This window comes from Odontesthes bonariensis, chromosome 9, assembly GCF_027942865.1.
Source record: "Odontesthes bonariensis isolate fOdoBon6 chromosome 9, fOdoBon6.hap1, whole genome shotgun sequence".
In the NCBI taxonomy this organism is placed as follows: domain Eukaryota; kingdom Metazoa; phylum Chordata; class Actinopteri; order Atheriniformes; family Atherinopsidae; genus Odontesthes; species Odontesthes bonariensis.
The window spans coordinates 16,575,304-16,599,165 of NC_134514.1; the positions used below are offsets into that span (position 1 = coordinate 16,575,304).

Consider the following 23,862-nt stretch of genomic DNA (forward strand, 5'->3'; position numbering starts at 1 on the left):
CAAAGTATTGCAAGTGCTGTAGCATCCCTGTGAGCAAGCAACAGTTTTAACATTAGCACCGTACGTCTGTTCATTAAATGGAGTCCATTGTCCCCACTGGATGAAGGAACACGTGAGTCACGGTCATTTCATGACCACACACACAACTTTCCAGCTCCCTACCATGAAGCTACAGTAAAAAAAAAAAAAAACAGCTGTATTTGCTAATTTTAGGAGGAACTAGACACTTAAAACATGAACAAAAATATATTAAAAGAACAAGACCTGGTGACAGCTGATCTACTGGTAGAAAGCACGTATCAGAAAAGATGAGTAAAACATGGAAAAGAACAGGGTGACTGGGACATCACGATATCTTTTAAATTTGGTCACATGCAAAAAAATTTAAAAATTAATTCTACATAGAAATTTTCACGGCATTGGTATTATACCCCAAAACAGAGGCTGGCAAGCTATATCTCTTTCAAGAATGTTTGTATGCCGTTTTTCTGCTCATTCACAGTGTTCGTATCCAATACTCTTCAAATGTGGGTAACTCCGAGTTACAGATCTTTTATATTTGCAATTAACGACGAAAACTCTTCATGTCATTGTAAGTTTAAATAGTGTGTTCCTTGTGCAAACAAAGTTAAGGCAGTGCCACATCCTCCATGAGCTGTCCCAGACATGTTTTCATTGAACAAACAGGAACTGTGGTAAAGTGGCACACCTCAAGGAGCGGTGGGATTCACTCACAATACTGTACACAGCACAGCCCCGACTTTATATTTAGATGTACAGCACTTTGGCTGTTGTTGTTGAGAGAGAGAGAGGGGGGGGGTGTATTATGTTATTTATCTTACTATTAGAACTTCTGTTTAACAAGGGGGTGGCGGGACAAGCAGGGACACGGGTGTAACCTGACGACTAAATAGATTGCAGTGTGACCCTCTTACAGATTAAAGCTTTGAAGAAACACACAAAGGCCCATTCCAATTAAAGACGTGCACGCTGACACACCTCTCATGCATTAATGTCATCACCCGTACACCAATCCCATTTTTGGAGATGACAGGGAACATTTTAAACCCAATCTGAACGGTCGGTCAAAGGCTTTTAGATTAGAGCTGGGGGAAAAAAACCCGTTGTTAAATAACTTTTAAGTAATAACTCCGATAAACCCCAGAGAACTGACACGTTCACACAGGCACAACAGACAAGTAGAATAAATAGAGGTCATTCACACAAAGAGACATGCAGAAACAGACAAGTATTACCATGTCTCCATGGGTCCTTGGGCTCCACTGCTCCAGAGACTATATCCTCATCTGAGGGAAATGTCACCCTTTTGCCACTTGGTTTGTGTTTATCATCCGCGTCCTCCTCCACTGAGGGATACAGTCCAGCTTGATCTTTGGCAGATGACTCTTTGCTGCATGTCTGGTTTGCATCTGACTGGCTTTCTGCCTCTCTGCTTGCTGGAACATCCTGAGGAGTGGACTCAGAGTCCAAAATATTGTCTGAGAATGATCTAACATTAGCAGATTCGGTCTCCAATACTCCACTTTCATCAAGACTCAGATCCACACCTATGTCCATGTCCCCACCATCATCCCCTTCTCCCGCAACAAACCGTGCAGAATCACTGTCCTTATCCTCCTTCATTTTCTCCTCCTCAATATTGTCCTTTTGCTTCTGATCGTTGGATAAAATCAACTGAGTTGAATTAACTACAGCAGGGGGGTCCTGGACACATGTCTTTCTATTTCCATTGACTTCATCAATTTCCAGTGTGTCTTGTGCCTGGTAGTTATCTTCCTCAGCTGCCTGAAGGTTGTCAGGGAGCTGAGGCATCAGGTTGGTTTCAGAGGCCTCTGTGGGATCAATGCTTTGTTTTTCTGTGTTACTGTCCGTCATCAGTTCAGAGATCCGAGGGGTGACTCCTTCTGTGTTATTTGTAGTGTTAAGATCATCCACATTGCTCTTTGTCTTCACATTACACAAATCTAGACACTGATCTTCGATATTCATGTTTACATTTCCAGTGACACTCAGCTTTTAACCGTGTCACAGGTTGGATTGTAGGTTAAACAGTGACTAGGAACCAACTGACATTGATAAGGTTGTCTCTGCTCACTGTCTCACAAATTTTGCAGATGTGCACCCATTTTGGTCCTTTACAATCCACTACAAATTAGATGTCAAGTGTGGGTGAAATTCTACCATTACTTTGACTTGATTTTTGTGTTATGGGTGTTTTATATTACAGTTTAAAAAAAAAAAAAACACGTCACAGGTGACTTTGGTGCATCGCAATGTTTCAATTAATTAAAGTGCAGTTTTTATACAAACATCAATGCCAGATATATGTAATATCTGTGCAAAACAGATACCGTTTCAGGAATTATTCATAAACCAAACTAGACAACTTTCCTTGACTATCAGCAGGACAGGTAACCATCACTTAATAATTTCTACCTGTCGTGTCGTATTGCTCCAAGGTGGAAAGCAAAGAAAGGTGCCCTGGTCGTCAGCACATCGCTAGCAGTAATAAATAGCACCAGCACGATCTACTGAAACGAACAAGTCACTCAGGGTGCCTCCATTACGCTAGCAAAGTGAGCTTTATAGTCCTACACCAAACCAACTCATCAACGTGAATTAAAGCGAGCTAACGTTGTTGCTAGCTTGCTAAAGTTGTTGTCCAACAATAACGTCCAGGCCCGAATTCGGTCGCTTGCCAGCTTTTTTAAACGAGCCCGTCCGTTTCTCCCTTACAAAGTCCATTCTTCCGTGTTAAGAAAATGATTCCCACTGTAGCTCTGTTCTCACCCTCTGCCGTGCTGCAGCTCTGCTCGCATCAAAACCCTCGACCAGCGGTAGCAGGAAAAAAAACAGGCGTCACACTCCGAGCAATGAGCATGTTTCGGTGGCTAACCTTAGCACTACGGAACTGTGCCGGGGCAACACGTGTCGGTAGTAACAGTAATTATTATGTGATTATGTTGAAGGTTTTCCCACCGACCGAGTGTTGTGTGTATCTCTGTCTCCTGAGTCAGCTGAGCCTGTTTTTGTCCAGCGTTACCCTTCGCTAGCTTGTTGAAGTCCAACAACTGTTTGTTGTTCATGCGTCTTACGTCAGCACGTCGGTACCCACAGGGGGTACGTTCAGAAGACGCAGGTTACAGAAGGCTGCAAAAAGGGCAACGGTCACACATGTATTTCACGTCGATGTACAGCATTTAGGTTGAATTATAGTTTATCGCTCTTATTGAAGACATTACGATGCAAAATTGATATAACCTTGTAATTAAAAATCCCAAGTCGTCTATATCTCGTTTTACAACTCAATACATTTTATTGTCTAGAAATAATTGATGTAACTCACCATAATCGTATATGTTTATGGATCCATCTCATATCTGCATATAGTCTACAAATGCCTCCCAGAGCCCAGGTCATCCATATGCCAATTTTCTGGTATGCTTGTACATATGTTTACTGTATTTACAGTATATGCTGCACACAACATTTTATGCAGCACTGTTCTAATGTTAATTGGACAGTTCAAGCTTTCAAATAGAACATTTAAGGGTTTTACTTAGTTGTTCCTCTCATACGACCTAAACGATTGAAAAATTCCCTCAACACCAGTGACCCAATTGTTGGGATGTATTTATAAACTTACATGAACTTCCTTTCCATAGTTCAAATGATCCAATTGCATGCATTTCTGCATTTACAAAAAGCTGAAACTATATTACCCTTACATGTAGGATACGGATTTTTGTAAACCCAACTGTTAAATGTTTGAATACTTTTCCCAGTTACTTCAACCAACAAGGTTACATTTAGAAAAAGTCAGCATCCTGGCAACTAGGAGTAGTTTAGAGTACACCGAAGTTCCACATTTAAGCACGCTTTGAAGATGCAACCATGGTTTTAAAGGAATACTGGACCAGCTAATCCAATCACAGATGTCGTCATTAACATTCCATAAAGGGGGACATTTGTCAGAGAGAGTTGAAGGGATTGCGCCAGCCACTTCAGGGATCAAAGAAAAAAAATTCCAGGACATACTCTGGAGCCCATTTAAAGTACAAGTTCAACCCTTGACGTCATCATTACTAAAGGTTTTGGTAAAACCTCTTTAGACTTGCATCAAGGGAGCAGTGCAGCAACAAAGAGTCAACATGTTCCCTGAAGGATGAAGCTTCCTTGGGTGCAGGACATGGCAAACAAGATTGACTTGCATTCAGAAAGATTCAAGACAAGTATACTTAATACTTTAATGTTAAAGTTAAAAAATGTTGCAGTCACAATTAAAACTCTTGAGACTGGATGTCTTTAGGAGTGCTGTCTTCCTTCGGAGTCTTTGTCTTCTTTGGTAGCAGGCTTGCCTGGATGTTGGGGATCACGCCACCCTCTGAGATTGTGACTCCTGCCAGCAGCCCGTTAAGCTCTTCATCATTCTTCACAGCCAACAAAATGTGGCGTGGAGCAATACGTTGCTTTTTGTTGTCACGGCTAGCATTTCCAGCCAGCTCCAAGATTTCAGCACAGAGGTATTCGAGGACAGCCGAGAGGTACACCGCAGCACCGTTGCCAACTCGGCGAGCATAGTTGCCCTTCCTGAGCAGCCTGTGGATGCGGCCTACCGGGAAGGTGATCCCTGCTCTGGAGGAGCGGGACACTGAAGATTTTTGTTTGGGTGCAGCTTTCTTCCCCCGGCCAGACATTGTTAACTTCAGTTTAAAGAGAGAAAAAATAAAAAATAAAAAATGAATATGACACTCAAGTAAGTTCCAGTGTGTTAAATCAAGCAAATACAGTTCAATATCAAGTCCTGAAAGCTGCTGCTGTTTGAAATAAGACAATCAAGTTTCCTGAAGTTCACAAGTTTCAACTTCTGACAGAAAATAAAGATTGAAATACTACAATTAGCTGGAAATAAGTAAATGAAACCATACACCCAATGTGGTAGTGCTTATTTAAAATAATAAAAAAAACCACTCACAAGTATTTCACACCTCCACTCAAACAGCAACTGTGAATCAAGACAGAGAAAACTGCTTTTATTTGATTCAGGCAGCGATTGGTTGATTAATGACACCTGGCTCCACCGCTGCACCTGCGTAAACTGAGAGGCGTTAAAGGAAAAAGGGACAATTTCAACCTAAGCTTTAAACTTAAAGTGATACTCCGGAGTAGATTCAACCTGGGGTCATTTGAACCGCGATATCCAGCCAAGTAGCTCACCCGCAGTTTTTTCGATATTGGCTGAACATCAGCTGAGTGAGTTATCCCGAATAGCTTCGTACAAGGGTTAATGGATCCTGGTCCGTATCTCCAAAATTACCACACTAAAATCACATGCCATGACACCAAACTTCTACAGTAGTACAAATATGGTCTTTACTCACAAAGCGATGCATTTGGAAGTTTGTACATAGTCCAGGAGTTTATTATTATCAACACAAGCCTGATAGCTTCTCTGCTGCTAAAGCTGCGTCGACGTCACTTCAGGGAGCTGGGAGCTTCAAAGTAAGATGAGGGTTGATCTACTACTGTAGACAACAAAGTATATGCTATATTCTACATGTTTTTTTTATGAATTTTTATGTTGTAGAGTTGTGAAATTATTTTATCAATGGAGAAATTGAGCAGCCTTGCTTTGTTGTCTACACTAATAGATGAACCCTCATCTTACTTTGAAGCTCCCAGCTCCCTGAAGTGACGTCGACGCAGCTTTAGCTGCAGAGAAGCTATCAGGCTTGTGTTGATAATAATAAACTCCTGGACTATTTTCAAACTTCCAAATGCATCGTTTGGTGAGTACAGACCTATTTGTACTACTGTAGAAGTTTGGTGTCATGGCATGTGATTTTAGTGTGGTAATTTTGGAGATACTGCCAGGATCCATTAACCCTTATACGAAGCTATTCGGGATAACTTGGTAACTCAGCTGATGTTCAGCCAATATCGAAAAAACTGCGGGTGGGCTACTTGGCTGGATATCACGGTTCAAATGACCCCAGGTTGAATCTACTCCGGAGTATCACTTTAAGTCATATATAATAAAATCAACAACTGTATGTATGAAAGGCAGTGCTGTAACGCAACTGATGCAAATGGACTGTGTAGGCGTTTGAGCTTGATTTCTATTCTATCTCTGATTCTATTCAAGTTATTATGATGTTTTTGTTTCCATTTGACATTTCATTCTCAATCACTTACTCTCAGAAGACACACCATTCACTTCTTCATCAACAGTTGGTTGATGAACTTGAGAGTTATGATTTTAAGGCCAGCGATGGCTGCATAAAACAGCATCAACAGCAGATGGCAGCACAGACCTCAGATTTTACGTGTATCCTGTGGCCATCTGTCTTTATTATTTTTTCTAACCTTGTATGGCTTTCTCAATAATGGATCACTTATAAATCTATGCTTAGTGATGTCGTGAGCCTTCTATTTATGTTTGGTGCTTGCTGTGTCTGTTTTTCAGAGTGCCTGATGTGCTTACTAACTAACTGCTTGGAGCACTGATGACTCATCTCCCAAGACTGCGGATACAACTCAGTATAATAGCTGTTCCTATACAACACTCTCAGAAATAGATAATAATAAATAGGGGTGACTAAGGTTTAAAGGCTTCAAAGACTGTAATCATGGTCCATTTTTTCAGAGTTAATGTAAGACAGTTCTGAATGATAGTCCGCTGCTTTTTGTAGAGTTTTCAAATTGGAGTTTTAACATTGTCCTCAGGTTGCCTCCTCATAACAAGTTTAAAGTACTGTCATAACATTTTTAGCCTCCATATACAGTCAGTACCCTTCTCAGCTTCAAAGCTACATATTTGTCCACTCCAGATAACAGAGGGGATCACAATGTAAATTTCAGATAACGTTGTGTTTCTTGTCTGTTTTATTAAACTGGAAGAGGCCTCAGCTTTATTCTTTTTTTCAACATGCTTTCTGTTTCCTTTTGCATTATATTTGTCATACAATCGTTTAGGGTGTTTCAACCTTATTCATGTAGAAAGCATAAAAAAGCCATAAAGTCCAAAAGCAGTATCAAAGGGAGTTACCTATTATCTGCCTTTATATCGTTATTGAAGCTGCTCCCTCTAAACTGTCTTTGAATGAACAAAGCACCCAAAATGTCATATTGTTGGCTCTAAGAACAAAATCAGGATTAATGCCCTCACTTCCAGTCTCGGAGAAACTGGAGACCAAGATTTTTTTTTAATCTTAATGTCAGATGTGATCTCATGACTAGTCATGAAATACCTAAGTTAGTCCATGGCATTACATGTTTGAATTTCACCACGAAGCCTAAAAAAAATGTAAATAGCTACTTTTCCCTTTCTCAGTTCTCTACTGTGATGCAGCTGCTGTCCTGCTTCTGATTACGTTTCCGCTCCTTTTCTGACACGTGATATTGGCGTTCCAAACGTAGTGATGTCGACAACTGACACATTGATGAGGGTAAAAATGCTTTCAAATACGGACAAAAGTGACTTGATGGATGCATTGTACCAACGACTAAGCAAAAGATTGCAAGATCAAACCCTGCCGTGCACTACATTTTCCTCAGTACTCTCATCTTTCTCTCACCCCGCACATCTCACAAAGTGAAAAACCGATTAACAATTGAGTAAAAAGAGAAGATGCACAATGCATACATGACAGCAGGAGCAAGATTTTCAGAACAGTTAGAAAATTAGGAAATTTCTTTGTAAATGGCTCGATGATTAACTATATGCCCCAGAACCCCGGAACAATACAATTAAATAATTCAATTAATACAATTCTCCAACTCTATTTTGAACATATACAGTTGTACTCTGATGTCGAGTGGCACCCAACAGGTCTCAAACCCCTTTTTGACCAGGTGTTGATGCCGACCTGATGCCAGAGTCCGTTAAAAAAACTTTTAAGAGCAGGTTTGTTTTTACAAGACCAGAAAACCACAGGGGTTTGTCATTATTCAGTATAAATGTCTCTTCCTTTATATTGTTTAAACTTCCCTCTGATTTATTCCAAATTTCTGTAGCGGACCACAGTGCAGATAAACAATTAATCTCCACAGATAATACTGTTTGTCACAGTTTTCCTGGTAAAGTGGTGTTTTAATATGGCGAGTCTATGTTTGTAAATCTGGAGCAAATACTGTATAAAATAGGTTAAAATAATGAATATGAGTCAACTGATGACATTAAAACATTAAACAGTAGGAAAATGATAGGAAGAATGAACACATTTTCTTCCATTGCTACTTCGACATCATGCCCGTGTTAATACTTTTGTTGTCTTTTGGATTAACCTGACAAAACTCAACACCGGCATGGGATGTTTTTAGTTAGTTTGCTAGTCTCTGTAACCCAGCTCCCAGCCCCATAATTTAAGCTGTTCTTTGCTCTGGAGTTTGAACAGAAAGTTTGGGCAACTGTTGTACCAGATTATTTCATTTTATTTCATTTTTATTTGTTTAACTTTGCGAGAAAGTTCCCTTATAAGATCTGGTTCTGGTTTCCTGGCCCCTGGGCCAGTGCTTTGGCTGTTGAATTAGAAGGAACTGGTCTCAAATTAGGCACTGGCTCTGAACCAGCACTGGAACTACTTTAATCGAAAAGGGGTTTCAGACGGCTACACCATACTCTTAGAAATACATAGTATCAGGGTGACATACGTCCAATAATCAGGCCCACTCATAGCTAACTGGGCTTACAGAGATAAAGTCTTAAGGGAGCATTTCATAACGATTTTAACAAGATGTAAGACAGAAATGTAGAGTTTGACAAAAAATCTGTATTTTGTTAACATCAAAGCATGTCAGCCCGTTTTAAGAAACCCCTGGAATGAAATCATAAACCCATAAATGTGCACAATATGGGCTCTTTAATAAAATAGTGGGTGGCTAGTCATTGTCTGTATCCTCACTGCCAAAATTGGAGGCAACTGGCTTCATCCTCTGCACCATTTGCCTTCTGCCCCTATGTACTGACTGAGAGATGAAGAAGTGAAAGAGAAAGAGACATTTTGACTGTTCATGTTCACTTTAAAATGTGGCAAAAAGCCAGTTGCAGAGCAGCGGGAAGACAAATTAAGCAGGGACCTTCGAAGCAGGTCGTCCTTGGACAGATTGGATGTGATTTTGTTTAACCTCTCAACATCCTTTTGCACAAGAGGAGGACAGGATTGTACTCACAAGCTGTAACTTACCAGTACATATCTCTGCAGCCTGACTTGCAAGTGTGCAGTTTCATGCCAGCACGCACATTGAACTGTTTCCTAACAAAATTTATTTGCACTCAGCTGAGACCAGATCTGTGAATAAGACCGTAAGCTGCAGTTTTTCTTCATGTCAGATGTCATCATTGAGGCAAGCCATTTGTTTTTCTGCAGTTCCTTTGAGGATCTCAGTCTGGATAAAGGCTGAAGGCCTTCTGTATTTATTAGCAACAGTAGCTACTAACACTGAAGTTTGCAGCCTGCTGACGGGAGAAGAGATGAGATGAAAGGAGGCGCAGAGGAAGCCTAGAAATGAGCCAAACATACCATTGAACAAAGATATTGAAGGCAAAACCAGACACCAAAGCTCCTGACGAGATTTCTTTGTATTTTTTACAAGTTTCACACTGATTGCTGACTTTCACATATGTGTTTTTTCTTTGTCTTTCCACCGGGCACATGCTCAAGAAAATAGTTAAGGCAGTCACACTTTCTTTAGCTGACACACGGAGGCCTCTTCCTCTATTCCCAGAAGAGCAATAAATCTTTCGACGTGGCTTTCAGGAGGATTGTGCTGTTACTCTGACATCTTGTTTTTATCCTATTCTCAGCTTTATGGAGATGTCAGCAACAACCTAGAGGAGATTGTGCCTGATCTTCGGAAAGTAATTAACCTTACACTGCAATCTCCAAGGGTCACTGACTTATGTGCAGATACACTTATTTGATTATGTACATGCTTTGACACGTGCTAAAAGTGGGGTGGATGTTTGAATTGCAGCAATATTTATGAATTTTCATTGACACTGTCAACTAATTTCAACAGAGAAACGGTCAATCATCTGCAGCCACTTTTCTTTCATTCCTAAATTCTCAAATGACAGAAACACTGGCACCATAATGAGCCTTGAAAGTATAGAGGAAAGGTGCTGCATATGACTTTCCCTTTAACAATTTGAAGTTAATAAAGAGTCCATTAATGTGAGGTGTCCACATTGACGTGAGTGGACCCACTTTAATTATGAAACCGTCTGGACATGCAGGGAAGCCGGGTGTCCTGAGGTCCGTCGCCTCCTGAGAAAAATGTCTGTGAGGCTGTGATTGATTTTCCATGACTGCTTCAGCAACAGTCTGGGCTCACTCCCATTAAATAAAAGAGAAACTGCTTTGAGAGACAAAGTTATTTCCGGAGTGAAATAAGTGTTATGCAAGTGTTATTTCATAAAACACTAATTGTTATGAAGCAACTTCTGAAAAAAAGACAAAGCAAAGAGGGAGGCGGGAACCTACATTCTGCCAGTCAATTCTGCTCAATCTGCATCCAGTGAAGCTAGAAAAAAGAAACAAAGTGTGGGGTTCAAGCTTTTTCAAATTTGAAGACATTGTTGTTTTATCAAAATGTCCAGAAAAAAAAAGAAAGGAATGACACAAGTGTGTCACAGATTAGGAATTACTATTAAAGATTAAATTCTTTAAGATAGTTCAGTGGGTTTCTAGGTGAAAAGCGAATAATGATTAAGCAGAACTGCAGCTGGAATTCTTTGGATAGCTGCTCTGACCTGATGTACAGGCCAGCTCCAGATATATCACAGCACCACTGGGATGTAAGGAAAAGCTGGAGATAAGTCTTGTGGTATTAGGCAACATACAAGTTGTCAGTGTGTAAAACCTTGTGCATTTCCCTGAGGACATGTTTCTTGTTATGTTTTTCACATTGTTGACACTCTTTTTACTTATTTTTTTGTCAGAAAGATAAAACTTAACTCTGTGTTCATTCATAATTATGATGATAGAGAAGGGAGTGAAAATCCAATGTTCAAAACTGCATTTCCAAAGGTATCTTTAAATTTTCACGAGAAATTTTCACACAAATATCTCGACTGACGCTTCATATCCAGAGGGTCAAAGGTCAGCTGTGACATAACAATGTCATTACTGTTCAGCTGACAAATGAATACTGAGATCTGTATCAGCTATCACAGAGTAATCTACGATCCCACTTCCAAGTCCACAAAACACACATCGACAGGACACATCTTGATAAATACGAGCTGTTCTAGTTCACAATCTGTGAGGCTGCTGATTCTGGCCAGTGCTTATAGCCCAGAGCCACCAGGGAGGCCCAGTCTGTCATCATCTGTGGGTTTTTGGTTCTGTTACTTTGTCATTCTGATTACAGGTTTTACAGGATAGCTTGGCTTAGTTCCAATTGGATCTCTGTAACATGTCCTGTATTCTTGTTTCACTTGCTTGGTTCGTTCCCTTTTTGCCTTGGAGTCTGGTCGAATGGTCACAAAAATGAGCTCCTATCATCTTTTCCTAAGCTTTCTTCCGTGGCCTCGTGGAAAATGTCTCAGGGTTAAGGTCGGCCAAATTCTTGAGGGCCTCGGAAGAGACAACCGCACTGCAGTGACATTCCAGCCGCACTTACACTGAGCTGTGATGTGGCTCTGCATCACTGAAACTACAAATGTTCGATGGATATTAGAGACTTTGTTAATTGCAATCTTATTACCCACTTACAGCGTGTGATATATATCATCTTAGAGATAATATTGAATATTATTTTATGATCAAAGTTTGTACCTGAAAAAGTGTAATATAATATTGGCTGCTCATACTCATCTTCTTGTGAATCCCAGTTGGTACGACTGGATGAATTGTACCACAGGGTATTGTGGGACAGAGTTATCTCCTTTCTCTCATAAAGGACGGTCCGGTGTATCCTATGCAAAAGGAGATCGTAAAGGAAGCAATGGAGCTCCTTTCCTTAGCATTTTGGGAATTCAAACAGCTCTTGTCTTGGCTGCTGCTCAGATACTTCCAAGTCATTTCACTCAGTTAGGAAGGCTCCCAAGCAAAATAGACTATTCAAACTGACCCTTGCTTTCTGCTTATCTTGGATTTATTTATTCTTGGATTTATTTTGGTGAAAATATAGTCTTCATTTCAGTGAAATGCCTGCCTGCTTTTACTGAGTAGTCATCCATCACCATGAGCTGTGGCACAGTCAGTATGAAAAGTTACTGCAAGCGGGAAAAACTCCATTTACCTCACTGCATTCATAATAGAGCAGTTACCTTAAAGATTAGAATGATCAATACGGAACAATGATTAGTAAACAACATATGAAAGCAAAATTAAAGTAATACACATAAAAGCAGCCACAGTGGAAATTGATTAGGAAATGGCTCCTTTATACCTGCATAATAGCAACTTAAATGTAAATAATATTAAAATACTTTTGCTTAAAATGACTTTGGCAATCTTTTTATTTAAGACTTTTACATTATTTTTCTTGAGTGAATCACTGTCTCTGGGATGCAATTTGGTCACACATAGCAGTACAAGAATCCAAAAACATAGAAATCCTCATAGTTCTGAGATAAAAGGAATATTAAACACATATATTATAGGAAGTCCCAATTATAAGATAAATCGTCATATTTTCAATATAAATGCTCTATTATGGCATGATTTTAAAAGCAATACGTTTTCATATAAGACGACTGAACAAAATTGTCATCAACCAGTAAGAAAAAAAAAGAAGAAAAAACTCACACGACAAATTTAACTCTGAGAATATATCAGGTGATGGAATAAAGGGATCTAATAAACATCTCATGTGCTGCAGCAAAGCAGGTAGACCCAAACTATGGGACAGAGAAAAGACAAAACCTCTCCAAGTTCTGTTCATCATTTGCTTCACCTTACATCCTTCTGGGGTCCTAAAGCAGTGGTTATGGCTACCATATGTCCACACAGGTTTCCCAATAAAAAAAACATTTCCCATTTCAAACATTCTGAAAACACAGGATGGATTTCGGGACATATAAAATTGGGGCAGGATTTGTTCTGGCTCTGAGCACCTGCATGTGGGGATTGACCAGAAGAAGACAGCCACTGCAAATCTACCGCCACGTCATTAGAGGAAGGGGGAAGAACAAAGGAAAAAAAGATTTTCCATCGTCCACCCAACCACCCATCCGTCCATCCCACCTGTGCAAAACTCCCATTTCTCCCTGCTTTTAATTCCTCCATCTGTTTTTCTCTCTTTCCTTTCTGCCTCTTTTTTCTCTCTCAGCCATAACTGGTTTTGGCTCTCTGTCACTTTTATTCTCCGCTGTATAACTTTTTTTAATGTGATTCTTTTCCTGTACTTTCTCTCTCCTCCTTGCACCCTTGGTGCCTCATCATCCAATGCCAAACCACACACACACACACACACACACCCACACACACACACACACACACACACACACACACACATAGAGGCATTCACACACTTTATTTCTTTAAATATTCATTTCCGTCTGTCTGTGATGTGTTTATTGGAGTTTCCTGTTCCCAGCCCTCCCGCTTCCCTGAGAACCTCCATGTAGGAAGTGGCGATCCTGGCAATGGTTCCTCCTGCCCCTCTGACTGATCACGTTCCCACCTTATGGGGGCTGACAGACATGGAAAAAGATGGAAAGACGGAGATGGACCCCTGCCATTGAGGTTACCGTTCACTGGATAATAATGGTTTCTGGATTTGGTTACAAAACTTGTATGTGCAATAACTGTTTCCCAGACAATATCACCTTTTTTACAAGACAATCTGCACAACTCAGTTCACCAATAAAATTAGTATATTTCACAAAGAAATATGTATATGTCAGCTATTTTTTTATGTTTTGTGAGTGTTCTATTGTAAATCTGACATCAGTAAGAAAGTGGAAAAAGTGTCATATGCTGCAGCCAACAGACACTCAGTGTCCTTTTTAAAGAGATCGATAGCTGACAACGTGGTGCTGATCAGAACCGTTATTTCTTTTATGCGGTCAGTTCATCAAAACTGACAGAAATACAAGACTGACCGTGACCAACTGGCATAACAGTAATATACAGTTACTTTCAAAAAGGAAAAGGGAAAAAAAAAAGATTACACCCGGAACAATTAAAATGAATAATTTGAAAAAACAGATTTGAAAAAAATCCGTCAAAGAATATTGATGGACCACGGTTTCATGCTTTTACCAGGTCAGTCATCAGCTGTTTCGCACGAGTGAGCGTGTGCCAATTACTGACACCAAGATGAAATTATCTAGCCCCCCCTAAAAGTGAGGGCTTTCTTTTAAATAGGAACAAATACCACGAGCGAGAAGTTCTCACAAAGTTCCAAGAAATAGCATGAAGGTTGTGCAACCCTCAGCACAACAAAACCACAACGATCTGAAGGTCAACAGCTAATTGAAATGACCCTGTACAACATAAATGAGGTAATGCAAGTTTATTTCCAATGCCCTGAACATGACTGTCATTATATACGGCATTGTTTGATATAAATCTGAGGGCTTTTGAGTTTCTTATGTTGCTGAAATTGAGCAGAGTGCAACGTGGTGACTCACACTGACGCAACGCTTTAATGCTCGATAAAGATAAAAAAAATCGCTTGATCTTCAGTTTTTCAGATCCTGGAAGTGAGTGCCACAATTAATCCTCTGTTTTTGTTCTCACAGCCAACAATAGGACATTGGGTGCTTTGTTCATCCAAAGACAGTTTAGAGGGAGCAGCTTTAATAACGATATAATGGCAGACTGCAGCAGCCACTCCTTCTAACCAGGTCGAGGTTAGAAGGTAGCTATTTACTGACGCGACGCTTTAATGCTTCATAGTGGCTGAAGTTAGGAAATGTAGCGACAGTCAGTCATGGGATCAGACTTATGATTTGGAAGGTGAGGTGACTGGTTAGTGTCCCGGCTGCCATATGAAAAGGTTCAACTCAGTATAATAGCTGTTCCTATACAACACTCAGAAATAGATGATAATAAATAGGGGTGACTAATGTTTAAAGGCTTCAAAGACTGTAATCCAATCTTCATGGTCCATTTTTTAATTAGTTAATGTAAGACAGTTCTGAATGATAGTCCGCTGCTTTTTGTAGAGTTTTCAAATTGGAGTTTTAACATTGTCCTCAGGTTGCCTCCTCATAACAAGTTTAAAGTACTTTCATAACATTTTTAGCCTCCATATTCAGCTTCAAAGCTACATACAGTGCCTTGCGAAAGTATTTGGTCCCCTTGAACTTTTCAACCTTTTGCAACATTTCAGGCTTCAAACATAAAGATATAAAATTAAATTTTTTTTGTGAAGAATCAACAACAAGTGGGACACAATCATGAAGTGGAATGAAATTTATTGGATGTGTCAAACTTTTTTAACAAATAAAAAACTGAAAAGTGGGGCGTGTAATATTATTCGGCCCCTTTACTTTCAGTGCAGCAAACTCACTCCAGAAGTTTAGTGAGGATCTCTGAATGATCCAATGTTATCCCAAATGACTGATGATGATAAATAGAATCCACCTGTGTGTAATCAAGTCTCCGTATAAATGCACCTGCTCTGTGATAGTCTCAGGGTTTGACGCTCCACACCTGCAGTTACATAATTGTACCGTTGGTGGCGGTAATGCAACATTACGGATGCTAACCGCCAATAAATTATAAGAAGAAGAAGTAGTCCAAGGGTTCTGTTCAAAGCGCAGAGAGCATCATGAAGACCAAGGAACACACCAGGCAGGTCCGAGATACTGTTGTGGAGAAGTTTAAAACCGGATTTGGATACAAAAAGATTTTCCAAGCTTTAAACATCCCAAGGAGCACTGTGCAAGCAATCGTATTGAAATAGAAGGAGTATCAGACCACTACAAATCTACCAAGACCCGGCCGTCCCTCTAAACTTTCATCTCGAACAAGGAGAAGACTGATCAGAGATGCAGCCAAGAGGCCCATGATCACTCTGGATGAACTGCAGAGATCTACAGCTGGGAGAGTCTGTCCATAGGACAACAATCAGTCGTACACTGCACAAATCTGGGCTTTATGGAAGAGTGGCAAGAAGAAAGCCATTTCTCAAAGATATCCATAAAAAGTCTTGTTTAAAGTTTGCCTCAAGCCACCTGGGAGACGCACCAAACATGTGGAAGAAGTTGCTCTGGTCAGATGAAACCAAAATCGAACTGTTTGGCCACAATGCAAAACAATATGTTTGGCGTAAAAGCAACACAGCTCATCACTCTGAACACACCATCCCCACTGTCAAACATGGTGGTGGCAGCATCAGCCTGCTTTTCGTCAGCAGGGACAGGGAAGATGGATGGGGCCAAATGCAGGACCATTCTGGAAGAATACCTATTTGAGTCTGCAAGAGACCTGAGAGACTGGGACGGAGATTTATCTTCCAACAAGACAATGATCCAAAACATAAAGCCAACTCTACAATGGAATGGTTCACAAATAAACGTATCCAGGTGTTGGAATGGCCAAGTCAAAGTCCAGACATGAATCCAATCGAGAATCTGTGGAAAGAGCTGAAGACTGCTGTTCACAAACGCTCTCCATCCAACCTCACTGAGCTCGAGCTGTTTTGCAAGGAAGAATGGGCAAGAATTTCAGTCTTGACACATCCAATATATTTCATTCCACTTCACATTTGTGTCCCACTTGTTGTTGATTCTTCACAAAAAAATAAAATTGTATATCTTTGTGTTTGAAGCCTGAAATGTGGCAAAAGGTTGAAAAGTTCAAGGGGCCCGAATACTTTCGGTCACTGTATTTGTCCACTCCAGATAACAGCGGCGAACACGATGTATATTTCAGAAAACGTTGGTATTGGGATGTTTCTTGTCTGTTTTATTAAACTGGAAGAGGCCTCAGCTTTATTCTTTGTTTCAACATGCTTCCTGTTTCCTTTTACATTATATTTGTCATGCAAACGTTTAGGGTGTTTCAACCTTATTCATGTAGAAAGCTAGCCTGGCTGACGCATCCACAATCTCGATGAGATAGTGGTCTGGGAACTAGGTGTGCATTTTCACGTATTTGAGGCGTGGTTTACGAATGCCTGGAGCCGTTTATTGGGCGCTACGAATGTCTATCAAATGACGTCAGGTTCTTCCCATGCTGCTTTGCGCGCGATTCATAGCCAATTGTATCACTTATACCAGATGACGACAGAAATTTGACGAGGAAGAAGAAAAAAAAGTAAAATAAAAGTAAACTTGCGCTCTAAGCTACTTAAATTAACAACAAAGTAGGCCTGTATGCTATATTCTACATGAATTTTTATGTTGTAGAGTTGTGAATTTATTTTATCAATGGAGAAATTGAGCAGCCTTGCTTTGTTGTCTACAGTAGTAGATCAACCCTCATCTTACTTTGAAGCTCCCAGCTCCCAGAAGTGACGTCAACGAAGCTTTAGAAGCAGAAAAGCTATCAGGCTTGTGTTGATGATAATAATAAACTCCTGGACTATGTACAAACTTCCAAATGCATCGTTTTGTGAGTACAGACCATATTTGTACTACTGTAGAAGTTTGGTGTCATGACATGTGATTTTAGTGTGGTAATTTTGGAGATACTGCCAGGGTCCGTCAGCGCTTGTACTAAGGTATTCGGGATAACTCAGTAACTCAGCTGATGTTCAGCCAATATCGGAAAAACTTCGGGTGGGCTACTTGGTTGGATGTCACGGTTCAAATGACCTTAAGGTGAATCTACTCCGAAACACTTTCTAAGGCTGCATTGAACGGTAACGTTGAGTGTCATGTTGGATTAACACTCTACAAGCTTCGGTGTAGCGCATGGACGTCGTCATCGTCTTGCTGCGCGCGCGCCCCCCCCGTTCTGTGATTGGTTCCCAAACTCTGGCAAAAATAAGGGCGGTGGTTTCCAGGCTGACTTTGCAGTGAGAATGAAATCGAGCGCAAAGCAGCATGGGAATTCCCAGGCTAGTAGAAAGCCTAAAAAAGCCACAAAGTCCAAAAGCAGTATCAAAGGGATACTCCCACAGAAAACAGTGGTTCTGAACAGCTTTGCAGTCAGGACTTTGTTACTTAAAGATATTAGAAAGGAACATATTCTTATAACTACCACTTTCTAATTTGACAGGCCCTCTAAAAAAAATAAATAGCTACCTTCTAACCTCGACCTGGTTAGAAAGAGTGGCTGCTGCAGTCTGCCATTATATCGTTATTAAAGCTGCTCCCTCTAAACTGTCTTTGGATGAACAAAGCACCCAAAATGTCCTATTGTTGGCTGTGAGAACAAAAACAGAGGATTAATTGTGGCACTCACTTCCAGGATCTGAGAAACTGAAGATCAAACTGAAGATTTTTTTATCTTTATCAAGCATTAAAGCGTCGCGTCAGTGTGAGTCACCACGTTGCACTCTGCTCAATTTCAGCAACATAAGAAACTCAAAAGCCCTCAGATTTATATCAAACAATGCCGTATATAATGACAGTCATGTTCAGGGCATTGGAAATAAACTTGCATTACCTCATTTATGTTTCAATTAGCTGTTGACCTTCAGATCGTTGTGGCTTTGTCATGCTGAGAGTTGCACAACCTTCATGCTATTTCTTGGAATTTTGTGAGAACTTCTTGGTGACTACTTGTCAATTCAGTTGACAGTCATCAAGTCATTTAACAGTATTTGGCAAATTTACCTGCAGTTTGGCAGCTTATGGGGCAACAATTACAGAGGTTACAATAAATTAGAAAAACTTCCATGTAAGGTCTCAGGTCTGTCCTGTTGCAGGTTCTGGCTCCTGTGCTGACAGCTCAAGGCTATTTTCAGACTTTTATTTGTTTTTGTGCATACATCTGTATGTTTTTGAAGATGGAACAGACACCCTTGCGCAGCTTCTTGTTTTTTTTTCATTTTGGCCACAAACAGGCGCTTTATGTTACGGTGCTGACAATTTGGCCAGAACAAGGCTGGAAAAGGGACGAGAAGACCAATCCCGGTAGGACACAGACAAGAAGAAAGTATTAAAAGCTCAATTGTAGCTTGGCAGGAATCTGCAATGTTGATTATTGGTCCAGGGTTTACCACTATTTGTGCAGAATAAACAGTATTACATTTTATGTGATGGATCAGTAAAATATTATTTCTAAAAAGTAACAGCAACATGTTTTATATTCCAGAGTCAAGAAATTGCACAATATTTGCTGTCTTGTTCATTGTTGCTTGTATATTTCTGCCGTTTAAAGGACCCTGTCATGAACAGAAACCAATTTGCTGTATTTAAATTTTAATTATAGAGATTCATGATTTTAAATAATATGCCCAGTTTGTTTCTAACTGTTTTCTGAGTTTACATCCTGCACGAACAGTCATGCCACACCTGCTCCTGAGCGGGCCATGTTTGAGAAAACACATCAGCGTATAGAAACGCACCACCTACTGGACAGTGATATCACCGTTCATAAGAAAACCCGGGGAGCTTTGTGTGAGGGTCATAAAAGATATGTTTTTTAGAATTAGAGTAAACCTACATACCAGTCTGAAATGTGTTCTTTATTTGCTCAAGACCATAAAACGCCCCAGCTTGCTGAAAGAAAGGCCACATTGTCTCACGCGCCATAAGGAAACATCTCAGCACAATGCATTTATTATGAATTAAGCAGAGGGATGAAATAGTCAATATCTTTTCAATTTGTAAATGAATAGTGCCATTATTTAATCAAATGTGAACTGTCAATTTAATTAGTAGTGATGATTAATTTTACTCACAATCGATTTTGGGCCTGTGTCTGTTTCAAATGTTCTCTTTGACTGCTGTTTGAATTGCCCACAGTTCTCTGCTTTTCATTCAGCCCAGTATAAACACCAGTATTTCGAAATGGCACAATTATTTTCTGTGATTACTCATTTTCTTAATATCCTCGCCACTTTTCCGATTGTATATGTTGATATAATGAATACTCACCCTTCCTCCTGCAGCTGTTACCATTGTTGGTGATTTAATGGAGTCAACCCTCCCAGCCTTCAGTTCCTGAACAGCTTCCTAAATAAATGAATTCAAATGGAGTGTGAGGGATGTTTATAGGACATGTTTTTAGTGTTTCTATCCTGTTACCAAACCACAATCAGGATGTCTGGCTCTCCGTCCAACTAAAACATGATACCATTTCACGTTAAGTAAAAATTTTAAAATTATTTTCACTGAATTCTATTGCCAGGGATCCTCAAAACAAGTATAATATGGACACCTGCTATAATACTCATTATTACAACAGGCTTTGTTGATGTCCCATAAGCACTCAAATGGAAATGCTCCATGGCCTCTTGGCTGGCTTCTTTCTGCTTCCTTCCTACTAGCTGTTGTTGCAATCTGCCAAATGTGAGGTACATAGCATCCCCACACAGTCATAGATACTTAAACACACACACCTGATCTTGACTCAGACCAACTTTTGGGAATCTGCAGGGCCATAAGGCGGCTTGTTTTTATTAAAAGAAGGTACGTGCTTCCAGTTAACCACTGATCTCAGCTGGACATCTGGTCGAGGGTGAGGATGTGTGTAAAAGCTGGATTTTGATTTAAAGTGAGGTTTATGTTATGGTACAACCAGTGAGGGGTAGACATTAACAACAGGGAGGGAAAATACAACTGCTAAAGAAATAAAAGTAGCCATATAGCAGGCCCAGAGGAATATTGTGTTTCAACAAAAACATTATTTTTAGATTGGCCAGCCCCATGTGCCATGTGCACTTAAAAACCACGAAAGAACTTTATATTGTAGTCGCACATGGTAACCTCTCTCTTTGTGTAGCTGATGTCACAAAGATATCATGTGGGCTTTCTCAGTGTTGTGGAGATTTTACAAATACATTTTATTTTAATGGGTTATAAGCCATCATTCTTACCAATCTGTTAACATGGTAAACATGGAAGAGTTATGAAGAGTAAAATCTATGAATTATTCAAGCATAAAAAACAAACCTTACTTGAGGGATGAATATTGTGTCTACACACCTTAGCAAATTACCAGTTTTAAATATATCTTCAGGCACTTTGTTACATGCGTCCTGTTACAAAGACGTATATTTGTTCTGATTTAGTCTTCAAAAATGCCAAAGATAACACAGTTTGACAGATATAAAATAGTATTGTTGCACCAACAAGGTGATTCCCAAAGAGATATTAGCCGGAACTTGAAATCTCTCAACATGGTGTGCATCGTGTACTTGAAAAAAACTGAAAAAAGTAGAGAAGTGAAGGACAAAAGTGGCAGACCTAAAAACTAGCTACAGCAGATGAACAGGATCTGAAAGTGATGCCCTGAAGAAAAAATCCAGCAAAGACCTGATTCTGGACCTTCAATTCATCCATCTATTGTTCACAGAAGTCTCATCAGAGAATGGTATCCATGGAAGGGTGGCTGTCAGAAGTCATTCTTAAGGAAGGGAAACGGGAGAAAAGGTTTAGATACGCCAAATGACACAATAACTGGCTTGAAAATTCAGTGGCAACAGGTCTAAGGGACCTTCACATTATCATAGCAGTGTGGGATCATTTTGACAGAGAGTGAATAAATGAAGGAAGGTGCTCATATCAAATATTGACTTTTAAATCTTAAGCTTGTAAGAATTAAACATACAATGTTTTTGCCTTGAATACTGTATTTATGTTTGTATGTGGTTTGATAAATCATCCTGTTTTTCTGAAAAAATACAGTATGAAAGGGGTAGTGGATCAAGACTTTGTGAGTTAGTAGGAGCTATTAGTGACGAAACATCCAGATTAGCTGAACTTTATCAACAATGCAGTTCAAACCGGCTTCTCACAAATTAAAAAAAAACCCAACTCTTTACTTTTTTTTCATTGGGGATGGATGCAGTTTTGTGAAAGTCTTGGGTGTGCCAGTAAAACATTTTGGAGATATCTTGAGGTTCATTAAAGGATAAATGAAGCCCAAATGTGTGGTTTTAAATTAGCATTCCACTGGTCCCTCAAGAGTTTCAGCTCATCTCCTCATCATCAGACAAAATAATTGCTTCTCCAACTGCCCACCAGTGGAGATTAGAGGGTGTATATCAGTCCTCCCATCGCTTTGTCTTGATGCTGTTCCCACCCTTCCTCCCTTTGGAGTTACAGCTGGTGCTGTTGGAAACGAGTTCACTGCTAAAGGGGAAAAGAATTGAGGAAACCCTTTTCCCTTTTCCTCCAATCCTGCCTAATGCTTCCTCTACAGCGAGGGCATAATGGTGATGAGAGGAGAGCTAAGAGACGTCATCCCTCACCTTTACTTGCAGTGACAGATGATCTGGAGTGAGCGTTGAATGTAACACTCATAATCAAATGAAAAAGAGGAAAGAAAGAAAAAAAAACTTTTTTGGAAGGTGTTAAGGATAGTAATCCACAAAAACTCAACATTATGTGTACAGGGATAGCTTTGCAAACATCACTGTCATGTTTCAGGGCTAAATTAACTAAAAGGGAAAACTTTCTTTTTTATTGGGCCTCGATACAATCCTGATTCATTTATACAAGGTTCACATAAATTCAGAAAGAGAAGTGGTTCATGTGTCATTAGTTTTTCCAAACCATAGAATTGACCATCTCAAAAACTTATGTGAAAGTGCCTTAAAAGTACATTTTCTATAATGGCCAGCAGTTTGTGACTCGTGGTTACAAAAGAAGACTGATTATGTGGATGTCTTTGACAAAATTCTTCTTCTTCTCTCTGATTTTGTGTCCTTAGTAAGCATTGTACAAATGCGTCTGTGGGCTCTTCCAAAAACCTAACATGAAGAACAATCAGCTGTGAGAGGCTCCCCTGACAGGTCTCCTTGGGAACCCACCGCATTCATGAAGGTAACTTCCAACCGCCAGCCAGGATAAATAATCTAGACTCGCACAAAAAGACACAGCTTGACAGTGCAGAAGGGCGTGGTAGTGTGACAACAAGTTCAATTGGAAGATCAGTGAGGAAAAAAAGTGTTTTTCAGTAATGTCAAACAAAACTCTTCAGACATACTTATCATTTGGTCTTTAGTATGTTCACTCTACATGGCCCCGCTGTGGTGAAAGTGTTGATGACAGTGAAAATGTGTAACTCGAGGTTGGTGTTTTCTGTACACTTTATTGATCACGTCACACCTGAAACAGTGATGGAGTCATGCTCAAAAGTACTAACAAATAAGCAATCAGGACCATTTTCAGGTGAAACAGAGCTACTCGTAGTATCCATCCATTTTTTTATACAGTCTCAAGTCTTCATGGCGTGTGTGTGTGTGTGTGTGTGTGTGTGTATGTGTGTATCCCAGCTGCCATGGACCTGGACCAGTTACCAGTCCAGAGACAAACAACTATTCACACTCACTCCTAGGGCCAATTTAGAATCCACAAATAACCTAACATGCATGTTTTGGGTTGGTGGGAGGAAGCAGGAGAACCTGGGGAGAACCCAGGCAATCCACACAGAAAGGCCTCAGCAGGGATTCAAACCAGGAACGTTTTTGCTGTGAAGCCACAGAGCTTGTCCACGGAAACCTAAATATTGTCAATAGGTCTTAATCACATAAAGTTGTCACAGTATCATGCGTGTATCAGAGAGTTTTTGTTTATGATAAACATAGACCAACACAGTAAAACTCCCTTAATCGTTTGACTAAAAGGCTGAAGGCATCGAAGTTGGATGGGGGCAGGGGAGGAGACTGGAAGTGAAGAAATTGCGTGATCTGGCTCAGATCTGTGATGAAGCAGAAGCTTGGGCCGGACGAGTTCACAGATGTTTTAAAGTGCTAATCTAATCTTTATGCCAGGCCTGCTGTCTTGGTCTTTTCTTTCCTCCTCTCACTTTTTCTGGAGGG

The 23,862-nt window shown here is 40.1% G+C and overlaps 2 protein-coding genes across 2 annotated transcripts in view; both read right to left on the bottom strand.

The window, feature by feature from the left end:
* Positions 1–3,124, bottom strand: part of ppp1r37 (protein phosphatase 1, regulatory subunit 37) — a 33,177-nt gene extending 30,053 nt beyond the window's left edge. The window contains exon 1 of the mRNA XM_075473406.1: positions 1,257–3,124. Within this exon, the coding sequence (XP_075329521.1) occupies positions 1,257–2,010 (754 nt within the window). The 5' untranslated portion in view covers positions 2,011–3,124. The remainder of the gene's footprint in view (positions 1–1,256) is intronic.
* Positions 3,125–4,301: 1,177 nt separating this feature from the next.
* Positions 4,302–4,718, bottom strand: LOC142388829 (histone H2A-like). The gene has a single exon (XM_075474390.1). The coding sequence runs from the start codon at positions 4,716–4,718 to the stop codon at positions 4,302–4,304; it is 417 nt and encodes a 138-aa protein (XP_075330505.1).
* Between the last annotated feature and the right edge of the window lie 19,144 nt (positions 4,719–23,862).